Genomic DNA, 16,051 nt, shown 5'->3' on the forward strand with positions numbered 1-16,051 from the left:
CCTCTTCTATCTGCTGACCTGCCCAGGTCTTACTAAATGTTTACTCAGTGTAAATACAACGAGGAGTCGTTTTTCTCCTCCTCGCCTGTACTTTGACTTCTACTGATCCATTCAGACATGGCCATTTTGACATGCCCTCTTTCTGTCTCTCTCCTCTGTGTTCTTTTTTTCCCCTTCGCCCACGTAAGTGGCTAAAAGCCAAGGTAAGTCTTGTTTGTCACATGACCCCTTATACCGTAATGTATTATTGATAGATTCGTCCAACACCCTTTCACAGCAAATCCCTTTACATGTGGTTTTTGTTGTCATTTCCCATTAACCGACTTGTACTGTAGTCCTCTGAGGCTCTGTAACAACCTCCTTGTCATTTACCAACTGTGTATGTCATTATTTACTTTACATGTTGTGTAGTTGTCCATAAATATTCTTTTAGTTTATTCAAAATCCTTATAGGCTTCCCAGAATAAAAGCATATGCAGTATATAAAGTTTTTTATTGAGTTTGACTTCAGTTTTTTCAGTAGTTACAGTATGTAAGTGTTTTGCAAGAGGCCCAGCTGAAACAACCTGGAGCTTTCTAACCTGCAATCAGCAGCAAACGGCCTGTGACTTGACTTAAACACAAGCTGCATTGGCATTACATAACCCCTCAAATGTTCCCAACTGAAGTACATACGTCTATGCTGTGGAAGAGTTGTCATCTGGGCAGCCTATAACATTTGATTTTTGTCACACAAGTAGTAATCATCACCCACGCCGCCTGAGGTAATTTGTTTGTTAAATAAGTGGCTTTTCTTTCTCCTAACCACAGCAACATGGAAACAATCAGGCGATCAGAGGAGGAACACTATCGAGGACCAATCCGCCGACGCAGAAGCCGCCGAGCCCTCCCATGTCAGGGCGTGGCACGCTCGGGTAAGATTTCCATTTCAGTCACCGTGAAAGGAAGACTAATCCTCTAATTATCAAACACAGAATAAAAAAGCAGAGCTCTTGTGGGGGCGGTTCAAGTACAAATCCCGTTTATTTATTCATTTATTGGATTATTTTTTGGGCATTTTTAATAAATACATGCGAGGTGAAGAGTAAGATGAAATAACACGGAGAACAAACACTTCCCACTGAGCTAACAAGACGCCCCAGGACATTATGTTTCAACCCAAGTGAGTTCGTGTTTGCTGTGTTTTGTGGTTTTGGCTCATTATACACGTTTGGAATAACAAAACTGATGTAAGCGAAGCCAGAGAAAAAGAGAAAGTCTGGAAACTTTCATGGATCAGTGTCGGACAGGTCTCACACTCTGATGAACCCTGTCGTTGGCAGTCGGTGACACTAATCAGATATTAATTCTGAGAGTAAACTTCCAGCCTGTAGCACACAGCAATCCAGCTGGGTAAACTGATAGGATTTACAACGCTCTAGTGAACACTGTCTCGCAGTTTTGATAGTGGGATTTTCACAGAATCATGATCATTCTCATCACTGAGTTATCGTTATTCCTTTTCCACCTCTGGTCGCTGCAGACGCAACACGCCCTTCAAGACCCTGGAGCCGGTGAAGCCACCGACAGTGCCGAACGACTACATGACCAGCCCTGCCCGACTAGGCAGCCAGCACGGCCAGCAGCACAGCCCCGGACGCACGGCGTCGCTCAACCAGAGGCAACGCACACACAGGTAGATGAAAAAAGAGCGGGCACACAGTCTTGTCACAGTCTTATGCTTCACATGTGCCGAGAAACAGATTGTTCATCTGCTGATTCCGCTAATTGATTAATCTTTGAAAGCTTAATTATGCAACACTTACATAAAAATGAGTTTTTTTTCTTTTTAGAGCCATTGCCAAACAAGTTTACACATTGCTGATTAAGCCTATACCCTCCAGATAAATCTCTCTGTATTTTGCAGTATACCAGAGTATTTAAATGAGGTGTCTGTGGAGACAGTCCTGCACTGACGCACCTGTAGCAGCATTTTTTATGTCAATTCAGCTTCTTAAATGTGAAAATGGACAGCTTTTCTCTGTTTTATATCATTAGAAATAGAATATCTTTGGATTTTGGACTGTTACTTGAGGTTATTGTGGGCTTATAAATTATTATATAAATAATTACTTGCGAGATTAATAGACGCAGACACATGATGACAATTATATCTGCACTTCCCAGGAATATGTGGACACATACATTCTGTACTCACACAAGTTTAAGTCAAGCTGGGTTTATTTATACAGCCTACAACTCTCCCAAAACGTCAATAAAATAAAAAATAAAAAAACTGCAGGAAGAGCAACAGAGGATGAATCCCTTTCCCAAAATGGACGAAGTGGTATTAGAACTGCAACGTTGAGAAATAAACTTGCAGTACATAACACCTCCAAGAACTACATAGTGCTGGTAGCAGAATCATTAAGCAGCAACAGCAGCTCGTAAGCAATTTTAAGAAGCAACTCTAGGTTTTGTAAGTTAAGCCGCTTGAAGCCAATTTGTACCAACTGATGCAAAAGTTTGTGATATAAACTTTCACAACAAGCCTCGTGGACAAGTTTCTAAAACCTGCAAATGAAATATTATTCAACTTTGCACTGGTTCGTACTACTACACTATGAAATAACTAATAAAAGTAATACTTCGTAAGCTATTTTGACAGCCTGTTGCTAAAATGTCTCAATTAATTTTAGCTCTCTTTTTAAAAATGGAAGGAGGCTACCTGTAGTGCGCAACAATTGACATGTGAGCAGAATAAAAGGTTTGCCGCTCTGGTTCGGATCCTCATCCTTAAAGAAAATGCATAATTCATAATCCTCGCTGACAGTGTTTTACTTTTCCAAAAGCAAACAGGTGTAACAGATCACAACACGTCATCATCTCAAGTAACGTCCCCCGCAAAGCAGTAAAGACTCTCACACTGACCTGAAAATGAAAAGAGTGCACGTGTTTTGGGTAAATACCATAAAATATTTAGCTTCTTCGTTTCACTTCGGCTGGTGGTCCCATTTAGGGGTGGGCGGCATGTGTGTAAATGTGTAAAGCAGCGTAGAATCAGATATGTCTGACACTGGGACGCTGGCCGATCAATCGGTGGATCGCTACTTTGCAGAGCTTTTAATAACAGCAGGTACTCCATACTTTTCTCCCCCATTTTGGGATAGGTATGAGTGGAGTTAGTGTTCCATCTACACCTCTAACCGAATAGTAAATGTGCACTCAGTGTTTCAGTAATGTGAAAAAAGCATCTCTCTAAAAACCACCGGTGCCAGGTAGTTCTAATCTCTTCACTTAGTTCAGCAGCTCGGAGCACTTTCACACCTCCTCCTCCTCCTCTCCGCTGCACTAAATCCAGCATTTGTCTGACAAGGCTCGGAGGGTTTCTTACCACAGCCTGAATCACTCCCATATTAATATCTGTAAAAGCCTCAGTTATAAAGTGCCGTTTCAAAAAAAAAAAAAAGTCAACTGCAGCATGGAAACCTTCAAACGTGGCTCTCAAAGATTGTTACCCAGAAACCTCCACGCGGGGGAGGCGGGAGGCGCTTTCATCAAATTTGAGTTACGAGTGAGCGAAGTGGCCTCATTAGCTAAAAAGCCTGTTATGCTGACTGTGATGCTCATAAATATTGCATTACTTTTAATTTTCCCTCTCCTCGCCCCAACTTCCCTTTCTCGCTCATTCACACAGATATCCCTCAGTTCTTCCTCGTCTTTATGAATTAAAACCAAACTCCAGCTCTTCTTCTAATTACTGGCTTCAAATGCTTGAAGGCTGCAGAGCAACGGCAGCAGATCTCTCGCCTGTTACAGATCTGTGGTTTAAAGACGCTCTAATGTCCCTTTCACAAACTGTCCTCAGAGTCGGGGCTGCACCCACCCTGCTTCAGCTAATATTGCTGTGGCATCACTATTTGATTACACCGGCTCGAAGTCAGCTGCTCTTGTTCAGCTCATCAGTCTCTGCCATCCTCTGCTGAGGTCTAAATTCAATATAAGCATCTCCTGCACGTACTTTCCCCCCTTTATTTAATATCTTTCTGTGGGAAAGATAACACAGTTAAGTCATGCAGGTATCATTGTTTTAAGAAAACATGCTTATTACAGCCTCTATAATATCCTGGTGATAAAATGTGATAACCGGGATTCCAAGCAGGATCAATTTAAGATGGCGTATGACTCTGTGGATGAAGCATAAATCACAATGCAATAAATTATTTAAAAAAAAAAGAGGAAGTAGATAATAACTGTGTGTAACTTCATCTTCTTGTAAGTATTCGACTTGCCTTTCCCACTTCTTCAAAACTGTGTCAGCTCTTCTTCCTCAGCTCTTCTCCTCCACTCCTTCATTCTTTGTTCATGTTAGACCAAATTAAAAGTAATTAGGGTGTCCCTTGAGGCCACGGGGCAAAAGCACTGACCGTGAACGATAGTGTCTCACAGTGTCCAGCAAAGGACCTTTGTTGCGTGTCGGTCCTCATGTATTTGCCATCATCTTTCTAAAATGGCATAATGTGCCACCACAAAAAAAGTGGTTGAGGGCTGAACGATATGCATGTATAGTGATTATTTTGACGGATATTACAATTGCACTATGAGACAGTTTTTTTGTCTTCTAAAGCAGAGTAAGATGAAGTCAGCCACTCAGTACAGTAGCTCCTGTATGCTGTTAAAGAACTTTTATTTTATTTCCCATTTTTTATAATGGAACTTTTGCATATGGGACTGGTTTCAGTTGTTTTACTTAGAAACTTATGTATTTGTTTGTTTGTGTGTTCGACAGGGACAAAGCACAGCTTGGTAGCTGTACCATAGTGTATAATGTAATGGGTTTATAATCACATTGTCTCCGGGCAGGAGACAGAGACAAGATCTCTGTTAAGGAAATAAAGACTATAGTGTAAAAAAACAGTTACAAGACAGCACATAATCACTATACAACAAGCACAGCAACATGATTTTCAAACATTCAAACACTGCAACAATAACAATCAGGTTTCCTGAGATTAAGTTTATTTATGTGTGATGGGAACATGATTGGGTCGATTTCTAGCCATGATTTTATCTCAAATTTCAAATCAGTGAAGCTGCAGCACTCTTACATAACGGCTCACTGAGCTCCAAAAATCGGTCGCTCTAACAGAGAGGGTTGATTTGCCAAACTCAGAAGATCTGTTTCGTATTACGCAGTCACCGTTGCTGGTCGTCCCTGTTGTCCACGTTATCTGAGCACAGTGTCATTAACTCTTTTAATGGGGAAGGAGCCAGACCATCGTACACTAGACAAGCATCAGCAAGACACGCAAAATGCTCAATGGTTAGGAAGTTCCACCTCTAAATGATGTTACAGTAGTGGTAACTCGATGGCTTTTTGTCCCGTGCCTTGAGGGTTTGCTTGGAAAGTGTTTGTAGAGGAGCAAGCGTTGTTTTCCCAGCTTGTGTTGACATATGAGTTAAATGAGGCTTTTCAAATATGCAGTTAAGAAAGCAGAACTGCGGAGGTTTAATATTTTAGCTGTACATAAAGGGTTATATTTACAATTGTCTTATTTTGCACCAGCAAGCTTAGCTTCCTGTTTACCTTCCTGTCAGTCTCTATTTTTAAATCATCTTGTCATCAACTTTAAACCGTGTGCTTTAACACCTGCACGAGTATTAAGCCTCAAAATATTGTGCAAAAATATTTTAATTTAGCATAATTGACCTTTTTTTATATACCAGTTCTGTCAGGAGAGCCCTGAAATCACGTAGCATTATCTTATTATGCTAGATTACAGCAACCCCTCTTGTTCATCTTCTGCTTCAGGTTATTTATGCACATCTGAAACCTAGATAACAAGTTTGAGTCTTTTGTACGCGAGGAGCTTTCATAATTTCACTTTTTCATCTTAGATTATGCTCTGGGCGACTTTATAAGTCTATTTCTCGCTAAAGTCAAGTCACATCATGTCACACTGCCTAAGCACACACTTTTTACATATTGTTTTTACTTTTTTGTGCCTTTTCAGTGAGAACAGTGTCTTTTCTTCATTTGCTCCAGGGATTGTTGTCAGCTGTGAGCAAGTGAACTGGAACTTTTTTTTTTTTAGGCTTAGCTGATTTCTAAACAACTCGCTGTGGTTGAATGAGGCAGGAAAGTGGAGCAGGAGAGAAGGAGCTGAGTGCTTTTTATTTCAGAGTGACTCTCTTGAAACAAAGGGGGAAGGATAGGGTAAGCAAAAGCTGGGGAGGAGATAAATGGGTTAGCGAAGGAATGGGTAAGTTATACAGGGATTAGATAGGATAAATCCAGAACATGCAGATGGGGGGAGTGAAGTACGGCGTTCACTTCAATAGAGGGATGACACGATATTGTTTTTAGCCTTTATCCCCGAAGACACTTAGCTCCCACCGCCACCAACATCCTTCAGAGGGTTACCCCTGCTGGTTGTGCCTGGAGAGCCCCAGGGCTTGACCGACATGGATCGGAGAGGGGGTTGATGGGAAGGGGATAAAGAGATGCAGGGGGGAGGTGGGGTTTCAGAGGGATGGAAGGAATCAGAGGAGACAGAGGGGTGAGGGGTGAGGGAGACGGATGGGGGATCACTTTACATTCGATGAAGAGATGAGAGGAAGAGGTCGAGGGATGGTTAGGGGAGAGAGGTAGAGAGAAGGATCAGTTAAAAAGCGGGGATGAAAGAGGAAGGAGAGGCTGGAGCAGAAATGTGGATCAAGGCCAGCCCGAGAGAGAGAGAGTGGGAGTGGGAGTGGGAGGGGGGGATTTATTCGGTCAGGGCATTGATCTACAAGCCCCGGGGTCAGACACAGGGTGAAACAGCGCTTATACTGTTTTGTAGCACTGGCATACATCCGACATTCTCACTTCTTTATCCTCAGAGGATGGGCAGTATTGACGTAATCAGACGGATGGATATGATGTTAAAGTTATTTAGTTGTTTTGCCTCTTAACATTAAATGCCTAACAAGTGAAATAACGGTGCCACTCTACTGTAATGCAGCTTTTCAGAGGCCAAAAATAATAACTTGAAAACAGAGAACATTTTGGCTTGACCATCAAATCCACTACGAAAAAAAGCACGTGTGGGGAAATAAATGAAACTTTGTCATTTAAACACAACTCATATGTGGTTTTCAGACATTTCACATGTGACAAATTCACATGATGTGGCCTCATGTGATTATCAGATGCAACCCGATCCCCAAAAAGTTGGGGCAGTGTGTAAACCTAAATACATTTGACTGGATATACTGGCAACAGTTTGGTAAATTGCACCTCAAATCCATGTGTGAAAACTGTTTTCACGAAACTGATACACTTATGTCTTAGATTAGTCTGTAGATTATTCTGCAAAGGCCCAGACTTAATACACAGCGCTTCAGATCATGACTATAAATGAGTTGAGGTGTTTTGGGCCGATCAGAGTTTGAAGCCAGGTATTATTCGGCGCTTTGTATGAAAAAATCATTCCTATCAGTTTCAACCCTGGCCTCATTTTTATTTTATTGCGTCAGTCTGAGTCTCAAATTGAGTGAGTCATACCTGCTCACCTCGGCGTGTCACTCAGTCTGCAGCTCAGTCCTAACGAGACAGAAACGATCCGAATGAAAGAAGAAGTAAAAATATGGACAAAAGTAAGATACTTAATACTTTCAGGTCCAATAGTTTTACAGTCTGATATAATGAGGACAGGAGCAGCAGGGTCCATGTATCTGCAGTTACCTGCTGTGCAGTCTGAGCAGGTTGCCCTGAATAAAACGATGTCCTCCTTCTCTTCTGTCTCTCTCCTCCCTCAGTGGAAGCAGCGGGGGTAGCAGCAGCAGGGAGAACAGCGGCAGCAGCGGTATTGGCATTCCCATCGCCGTGCCTACACCCTCCATCCCCAACTCTGGACCAGGTGAGCCACAGACCAGTCAGCCTTTCACAGTGCTGCTCACCCATCTCAGAATTTCATTAGTTTTTTTGTTTTTAAAGGGTTTTCTTAGCCTTTCCCATGCTCCAGACACTGGCTGAAATAATTTTCTGTCCTGATAAGAACACTTTTGACTATGAAAAAGCACAAATATCTGCTATTTACATTACAAAAATAAATCTGTTTTTGCCCTCGGAAACTCTTATCAGTTGCAGTCTGGTCTGTTTGGCCTGTGTGAAATGAGATAACACTCTCTAAACATTGACAGACAGCGATGAGGATACAGTCTATGCTAAGAGCCTCTGAGCCCGAGTTTACCTTTGTACATAAATTAAACGGTAGACAGAGTGAACTCCTACATAACACCACAAAGCGTCACATGCCTTTAAAGGATAAGTTCACCCAGAAATGAAATTTCAGTCATTATCTACTCACCCTCATGCCGATGGAAAGGCTGGTGTAGTTTTGTAATCAACGAAACATTGTAGACAAGTAGATGGGGACTTGTTTTAAACTTGTCGGCATGAGGGTGACTATATATCTAGGTCTAAACCAAGTTGAAGGTATTAGTTAAAATAGAAATTTGGAGCAACAAAGCAACAAGAAATATATTTCTTTAAATATATTATACACGTGTACAGTAATAATAGGCATTAGTTGCTGTAAGATGTAAATGTACTGTACTATTTGCAGATAGTGAGACGACACTACACAAAGCCTATGTTTATCAGACAGGGATTATGGAGGCCCATTGTGTTCTAAGCACAGCTGATTCTCTATCCTACTGTGTAAATAGGCCAAGCTGCGTTAGGCCTGCTGCTTTATGGTGGAACAGTAAGGCCCACATAACACCATGCGCACAAGCATCGTACTGCATCACACCATACACAAGCCTGAGATGCTACTGTGTTCAACTTTTGCAAACGGTTTGAGCTGAACGAGGCATATTTTAGGTTCCTGTAGCAGCGCCAGGATCAGGCCAGCAGCTCAGAACTAACCACAGCTCTCCCCAGAAGCCGGTCGCCATGGAAACACTCAATTCATACCACAAAGAATTGTGCGCGGAGACAAAGTCGGAGCACTCCTCCGGCCCCGAAGGCTTCTCGAGTAAAGTGATGTGATGTTATGTAACAGCGTCGAGGTGCAGGAGGCTGCCGAGGACACACTCTGCTCTGCTTAAAGTGGTTTCTAACGTAAACACTCCTTTCAGTCACGCCCATGTCCGCTCCCCCCGGAGCACCTCCCCCACCCCCTCCTCCGCCACCACCTCCTTCCATGGCCGGGCTCGCCCCCCCAGCTCCACCACCGCCTCCTCCCATGAGCGGGTTTGCCCCCCCAGCTCCACCACCACCTCCTCCCATGGGCGGGTTTGCCCCCCCAGCACCACCACCACCGCCACCCTTAGGTGAGACTGTTCGACCTCCGAGGCCGCTCCCGACGACTCTGATGGTGGATAATCAGCACGTCTACTGTGATTTCTCTCATGGTGGAGACGCACAAATGAGGGTGGTGAGGGTGCCTGTGGATGGGTTTCTGTTTGTGCACACTGCAAGCGAAAAGATTTGGTCGACTCATGTACAGTCCATGATTGTGAAGTAGGGCTGCATAATATGGTTTAAAAAAGTCATATTGTGACAAATATTGCGATATGATTCACGATGAGTCATTTCCACTGAAAGAACTATAAAAATCATGGGGTCTGTACCAAATTAAAATGTTTTCTCACATCTGGAGAGCAAGATATGTTTGACGGGGAATCTCTGCAGCATTACAGAACTCTATCAAACATAACTTGTCACTTGCTAGACACAACTACAGCCTATTAAATCAAATAATGTAATATAGAAAATGAGACAGGATGCAAGTCTGGTTGTCTCTTGACTGATGGCGGCTGTTTCAGTTGACAAACATGCTGACCTTTCAGACATCAGCTGGGTTCCCTGGTTGTTCAGCTCTGTAGGAAACAACAGGCTGATGCTGATTTTCTTGCTTGCAGTGTGAACAGACTGTATTTGTAACAGGTTAAATTCTATGTGAGGAAGTGTCTGGCTTTCAGTTCATTAACATTTTTCTTAATCCTCAGCGGTGGTGGTGGTGGTGGTGATGATGGTGTTCTACTTCCTTAATTTTTCACCAATATGCAATGATTTGCTAATAAAAGAAGTCTCATATCACCTGAGGCCTGGTGAAAGTTAATTACAGCCAGAAAATTGTTCATATTCATTTGACCTCAAGCTGCTGTAGATCTGGAAACAACAACTTTTACAACTTAATTTCAAGAATTGAAGATCCTGTATCCCATACAAAGACACAGGATGCATCAACCTTAAGGACCTTGAGACTTCTTTTGCAGATATGTTACTGTTTTATCAGAGTTATTTTACTTTTGTTTTTTTTTTTACTGGAAAAGTAAGTTTGGATAAAGCTGCATCAGGCAAAAAAACAGAACATGCCACGCTAGTAACATTAAGCTAGCTAAATCACCAAATAACCTCGCATCGGTTAGGTTAGCATGTTCAGATATTTCCCCTCATTGTAGATAAAAAGTCGTAAAACAGTCACGACTATTTTTACATTGTGTCAGTTAAGTTTAATATATTGTTTTGCCTCTTTAAACTGTTTTATTGTCGTTTTTGTCGCAGTTTGTGACGCTAAAGTGACTTCCTGTTAGCATAGTTGATTCCTTTTTAATATAACAGCGTTTCTTAGCGACAGGTTTACACCCATTTACATACTAAAACATTTCTAAATTGTTATTGCTTCAGCATAATTTATTGACAAACTAGTTTGAAACTAGTTAATAAGTACTTAAGAAGTAAATGATGTAGCCTGTCTAGCTGCCAGTTATGGTTATTCAAGACAGTGAGACAGCGACATCATTAAGATGTCACATAATGATTTCTGGGTAATGAAGTTTTAAAACATCTAAACAGCCATTTGAGCGCTGGAAACGTTCAATTTTGCCTAATGCAGCTTTGATTCACATGGTGTATCGACTGCGAACCACTGAGTGATACTGGCTTTGATTTACTGTCGGCTCTGCACGGCTGAGAAGCATCCAGCTGTTTGATTTGTGTGTGTTCGTACCGCAGCTGCTTAAATCTGATTCATTCCAATCTTCAGCAAGATGATTATTTGAAACATTCGCATTTTATCCTCTGAACATCAGCGCACACTCTCAGCTATAATTACTCCTGTCGATATGGAGAAGTTTGTTTGCTCCCGTGTTCCTCTGAAGCTCTACTTCCTCTGGTTCCACCCATCCCTATCTGAGAGCAGAGGCCTCTCCTTAGAGACACTGCATTATCCAGAAATGTAACAGGAAATACTCTATTTAACCCCGACTCTTGCCCTTTCTTTCTCTTTGTTTTCCACACACACACACACTGCATCTATAATCTTTAATATTTTAGCATATTTGATGTTGCTGTTGTTGGAAGAGAGGATTTCTGACACCCAGCCCAACGATACTCTTCTTACGATTGCTCATTTCTTATCAAAAAAAGTAAAATGTGTGAAGTTATATTCACTGCCAGCTCTGTTGAAACCTGAAGGATCAGTCTGTTCTGCTGCTGCTCTCTTCTCTTTGCTCACTGAATCTTCGCTGCATTAGGCAGGATTTATTCGGATGACCTTTTGGGACTGTTGTGTTTCATTGTACCTTCATGAAATATCTCTGTTTAACGGTGTCGTCAATACACAATCTGTGTCACTTCCCGAGATCACCTGCTTCCTTTAATTGCTCATTGATTGCCTTTCATAAGCTGTCGGGCTCTAATCAGGTTTTAAAAGCTCACATTATCTTTTACCATCTTGATGATTAACGTTTTTGGGTGCTTTTCTTTTCCCCCCTTCTTCCCCTTTCTGTCTAACCCTCCTGTCTGTCTTTTCCTCCCCTCCTTCCCTTTCTTTGGGTGTTTCTAGTGGTGGCCCCTGGGCCTGGTCTGGGCCCCGCTCCAATGTCCCAGTTTGGAACCATCTCGCGGCAGATTTCGCGGCACAACCCCTCCAACTCCTCTGTCTCTATGGTTTCGGCCACGGGCACCTACCGCCGGGCGCCGTCGGTCACTTCCCAGTTCTCCTTGCAGCAGCAGCAACAACTACAGCAGCAGCAGCAGCAGCAGCAGCAGCAACAGCAGTTACAACTACAGCAGCAGCAGCAGCAGCAGCAGCAGCAGCAACAACAGCCTCATATTAATGGAGGCACTCCTGGCTACGGCCAGAACTCAAGTAAGGCCCTTCTGTCTCCAGCTTTATAGACCCTGAATTGTCTGTGAAGCACAAACAGTCACATTCTTCCAAATCGTGACAGTGACAAACTAAAGCAAGCTTACCTTTGTAGACCAATATTTCATATCTGCAAGTGAGTCACTGCTCTCTGAAGGTCAAGCTTGCATTCTTGTCTGAATTATTGACTTTTTCCTTAAGTCTGAAAGTGCAGGTTGAGGCTTTTTGTCTACCTGTATTGATGCAGAATGTCTCGTCCTTCAGTTCTACAGCAGATACCAAGCAGACGATCGATGTCTGCTAACAGTGCGTGTCTGGGCTCATGTAGAGGCATGGAGAGAAGTTAACCTGTACATATATTTTTGTACATCATTTCGGTTTTGATTCCCTTTAAACTTAATGAAATTCACTGCTCTCCAGTCCAGGGTTATTAATAAGGATTATCTTGATTCTGCCTGCATCAGAATCTCGAAATGCTAAATTATCAGTCAGGACTAGTCGATGTGGCTCATCGCAAGTAGAGCCCGACTGATACTCCATTTTTGGAGCTGATGCTTATCCCAGTATCAGGAAATATTGATATGTCTGCCGATACCAACATACATTTTTGCAATGATCCCTCGAATGTTGTTATCAAACACTTGCTAGAAAGATATGTAACGGAGACAGGATATTTTACAGTTTAACAACACACTATTGTCTCAAACGATTAAAGAAATGAATGCACTGAAACAGTCAAATTAACTGGGAAATTTCATTAGTGTTGCTCAATATATCAGTATTTTATCATTATCATGATATGAGACTATAAAAGCATCCATGTATGCTTTGAAGTCTCTAACAAAAATCTTTGTATCGGCTTATATTCGGCAACATAAAAGCCAAAAACCGATGTGTATATATATATAATATATATATTGATATGGCCAACCGATATCTCTGGGTTTGAATTCCACGGATGGCCGTCATTCTTTATTAAGTCACTTTTTCAAAGAAAGACTTGTCGGCTTCTCGCAGCTTGAGGTAGCAGGAAGGAGCAGAGTTAGATCACCTTTCAACTGTCTTGGCGGAGGTTTTGTGGTCACACCTGGCTGAGATTAGATCACAATGTGAGCCAGAGCACCTCCAGATGTGGCCGATCACATTCCGACCCTAATGTGTTTTCTGAGCATTTACACCTGGCGGTACCGTGTTTTTTTCCAGGTAGAATATCCAGAGACAGATCGCGTGTTATCACCAGGTGTAAGTGGGCTCCTCATGCCTGATGTGCAATCACTGAAGCACATGGGCTTCATGTTGATTGGTGTCTCTAACTTTGGATTGATCAAACGATCTGGAAAATGTCTGAAAAATCTAAATTAGGAAGTCAAACTACTCTGCTCATACCTACAGCAGGTCTGAGGACAGTTGGAATGGGGTTGATCTCAACACCCAAGGCAAACAGCGCCTCCCTGTGGCCACTGGCAGCCCTGCTTCTTTTCGAGCTATGAGTAGGAGCGGTCTGATTGACAGAAATCAGACATAATCCGCCCTTTATCCTCCTGCCTCAGTGATCCCCAGAGACCGTGTGAAATCTCATCACAGTCACAGACGTCACTGAACTCCTCAACGTCACGTTGGTGTTTGATGCTGCGGCTACAGACAGTCGAATTAATTAATCCGTAATTGGCTGTTTTCTCTTTAAAATGTTGAAAGGGTAAAAATCGAATTTGGAATTACATTAGCTGACAGGTTAATTAATTTGACTGAGGCTTTCAGCTCTGTCGTGATCTCACTTTTCTCGCAGTGTGTTTGTGTCTTTTTTCTCTGTCGGTGTTGTGTGTGCTTGGGATTCGGGTGCACTCTTAACTGTCTGTCTGTCTGTCTGTACATTCTCGGTGACTTACGGGCTTTCTCTCTTTTTGTCCACTCTCTTTCTCTTCCTCTCTGCTGGCTTTCAGTGTCTATCGCTCCCCCTCCTCCCCCCATGCCCCAGCTGACTCCACAGATACCTCTGACTGGCTTTGTGGCCAGGATGCAGGAGAGCAGTAAGTGAAGAGGATAAGACATACTTCTCCTCCTTATCTGTGCCAACTGTTCCCACTTCCAGAACACCCAGCATGCATTGTTCTTGTTCATCCTCTCCTCCACTTGTCTGTTGAGAACAATTAATACCGACGTCTTGCAAGAATGTGTCTCATTAGAGTGTCGTCACGGTTTATGCAACTTTTTAAGTAGCTTTATCTGCTGTTTGGAGACAGATTTACTCTTCAGCTGTGAACCCATTTTTTTGTTTCTAAGTAACGGCAGTAAAACATAACAGCTGGAATAATCCCCCCCACTTCTTTTTTAAAATATGTGCAGTGGAAAAGCTTCCACCACCCACACTGTTTTTTGTGATTTAGTGTCACGCAGCGGGCTTCATCGCCGACTGAAGCTTGGTATTCATATGCTGAATTTTCTTGTAGCACTGCAGGGTTGAGCTGAGGTGAATGATAATGTTTAGAGGAAAAAGTGCCAAAAGTCTCTCTGCAAATAAGAAGTGGAGAAGATGGGAGTCTTTGCTGCCCCCTGCTGGTTCAAAACCTGCAATACGGTCAAATATTACAGCTGAGCCAGTATTAATTACTTTATTTCTTGACAGGAAGTAGCTTAAGAGTTCTTTGCTGGGCATTTTTTACCAAAAAACATTAAAAGAAATTGCAGTGTTCAATACAAAGTTGATTAAAATGATGGTAAAGCTATTGATTTATCTTTTATATAGCTTTTTTCCCAGTGTAGATGCTGTCAGGCAGACCTATAACCTACTAAATAGCATGACTCTGCATGTATTATCCATCAGAAGATCAACTAAGCGTTCATAAATCCTGTTTGGTTTCTTTTTTTCCACATTTGCTCGTTTGAATACAGTTTCAGAGCCACACGAGAGGAGCACAAACTACTTCAGAGGCTTAAACATTCAGTATATCATCAGGCCTAACAGTGATGCAGCCTGCTTGATGAATTTCCTTTTCAAATACCTTCCACACACACACTCTTCTGCATGTCTTATCATTTATTCTGCATGATTCATGCATGGCTCATGTCGACTGGTGATCCTTGACCATCAGGAGCTTCCCATCTCACACCTGTGTCTGTTTTAACAGTTGCAGATACTCCCACTCCGCCGCCCCCTCCGCCTCCAGACGACATCCCCTTGTTCGATGACTCTCCTCCCCCTCCACCGCCTCCTCCGGTTGACTACGAGGAGGAGGATGCCGCCGTGGTGCAGTACAACGACCCCTACGCTGACGGAGATCCACAGTGGGCGCCCAAGAACTACATAGAGAAAGGTTTGCTCAAAAAAATAAACCAATGTCAGGGCTGCAACTCACAATTATTTCAAATATCGCTTAACCTCAGTGATGAAATGTAACCGAGTACATTTACTCAAATATTGAACTTAAAGGTGCATTATGTAGCTTTGGGGGAGATATTTTAATCAGAAGAGAAAGATCTTTATTGACTGATTTTATTTTATTTTTTATTTTTTTTGCCGAAACAAACTGACCTTAAAGTACAACACAATTTCATCCTGTTTTACTAAGTTTATATTTGGCGGACCCTGCCACCGTTCTAGCTTCAAACAGTGTTCTAGTGGTCCACAGTGTTCCTCTGAGAACAGCTTGTTTATTCAGTTATGGAAAAAATAGATATTTCTGAGTTTATATCATTACCTCATTAATATTATAAATATTAAAACTCTGGTTTGAAATTCTTCACTAAAACTACATAATGCCCCTTTAAGAACAATTTTCAGGGTACTTGTACTTTTATTTTCTGCTACTTTATACTTCCACTCCTCTACATTTTGTAGGAAAATATAGTACTTTTTTACTCCAGGAGATTTTACATTGCAGATTGTGAGTACAGTTTAAATTTGTGTATTTTTTTCGGCTTCAGATAAAGAA

The 16,051-nt window shown here is 42.2% G+C and overlaps 1 protein-coding gene across 5 annotated transcripts in view; it reads left to right on the forward strand.

The window, feature by feature from the left end:
• Window positions 1-16,051, forward strand: part of abi1a (abl-interactor 1a) — a 57,987-nt gene that overhangs the window by 41,006 nt on the left and 930 nt on the right. Inside the window, exons 4-10 of one of the 5 annotated variants that reach the window (XM_073488122.1) lie at window positions 811-914; window positions 1,523-1,675; window positions 7,780-7,880; window positions 9,106-9,300; window positions 11,820-12,125; window positions 14,063-14,149; window positions 15,248-15,433. In XM_073488122.1, the coding sequence (XP_073344223.1) occupies window positions 811-914; window positions 1,523-1,675; window positions 7,780-7,880; window positions 9,106-9,300; window positions 11,820-12,125; window positions 14,063-14,149; window positions 15,248-15,433 (1,132 nt within the window). The remainder of the gene's footprint in view (window positions 1-810; window positions 915-1,522; window positions 1,676-7,779; window positions 7,881-9,105; window positions 9,301-11,819; window positions 12,126-14,062; window positions 14,150-15,247; window positions 15,434-16,051) is intronic. The other 4 variants (XM_073488123.1, XM_073488124.1, XM_073488125.1 and 1 more) reach the window with 4 other exon arrangements.

This window comes from Pagrus major, chromosome 19, assembly GCF_040436345.1.
Source record: "Pagrus major chromosome 19, Pma_NU_1.0".
Taxonomy (NCBI): Eukaryota; Metazoa; Chordata; class Actinopteri; order Spariformes; family Sparidae; genus Pagrus; species Pagrus major.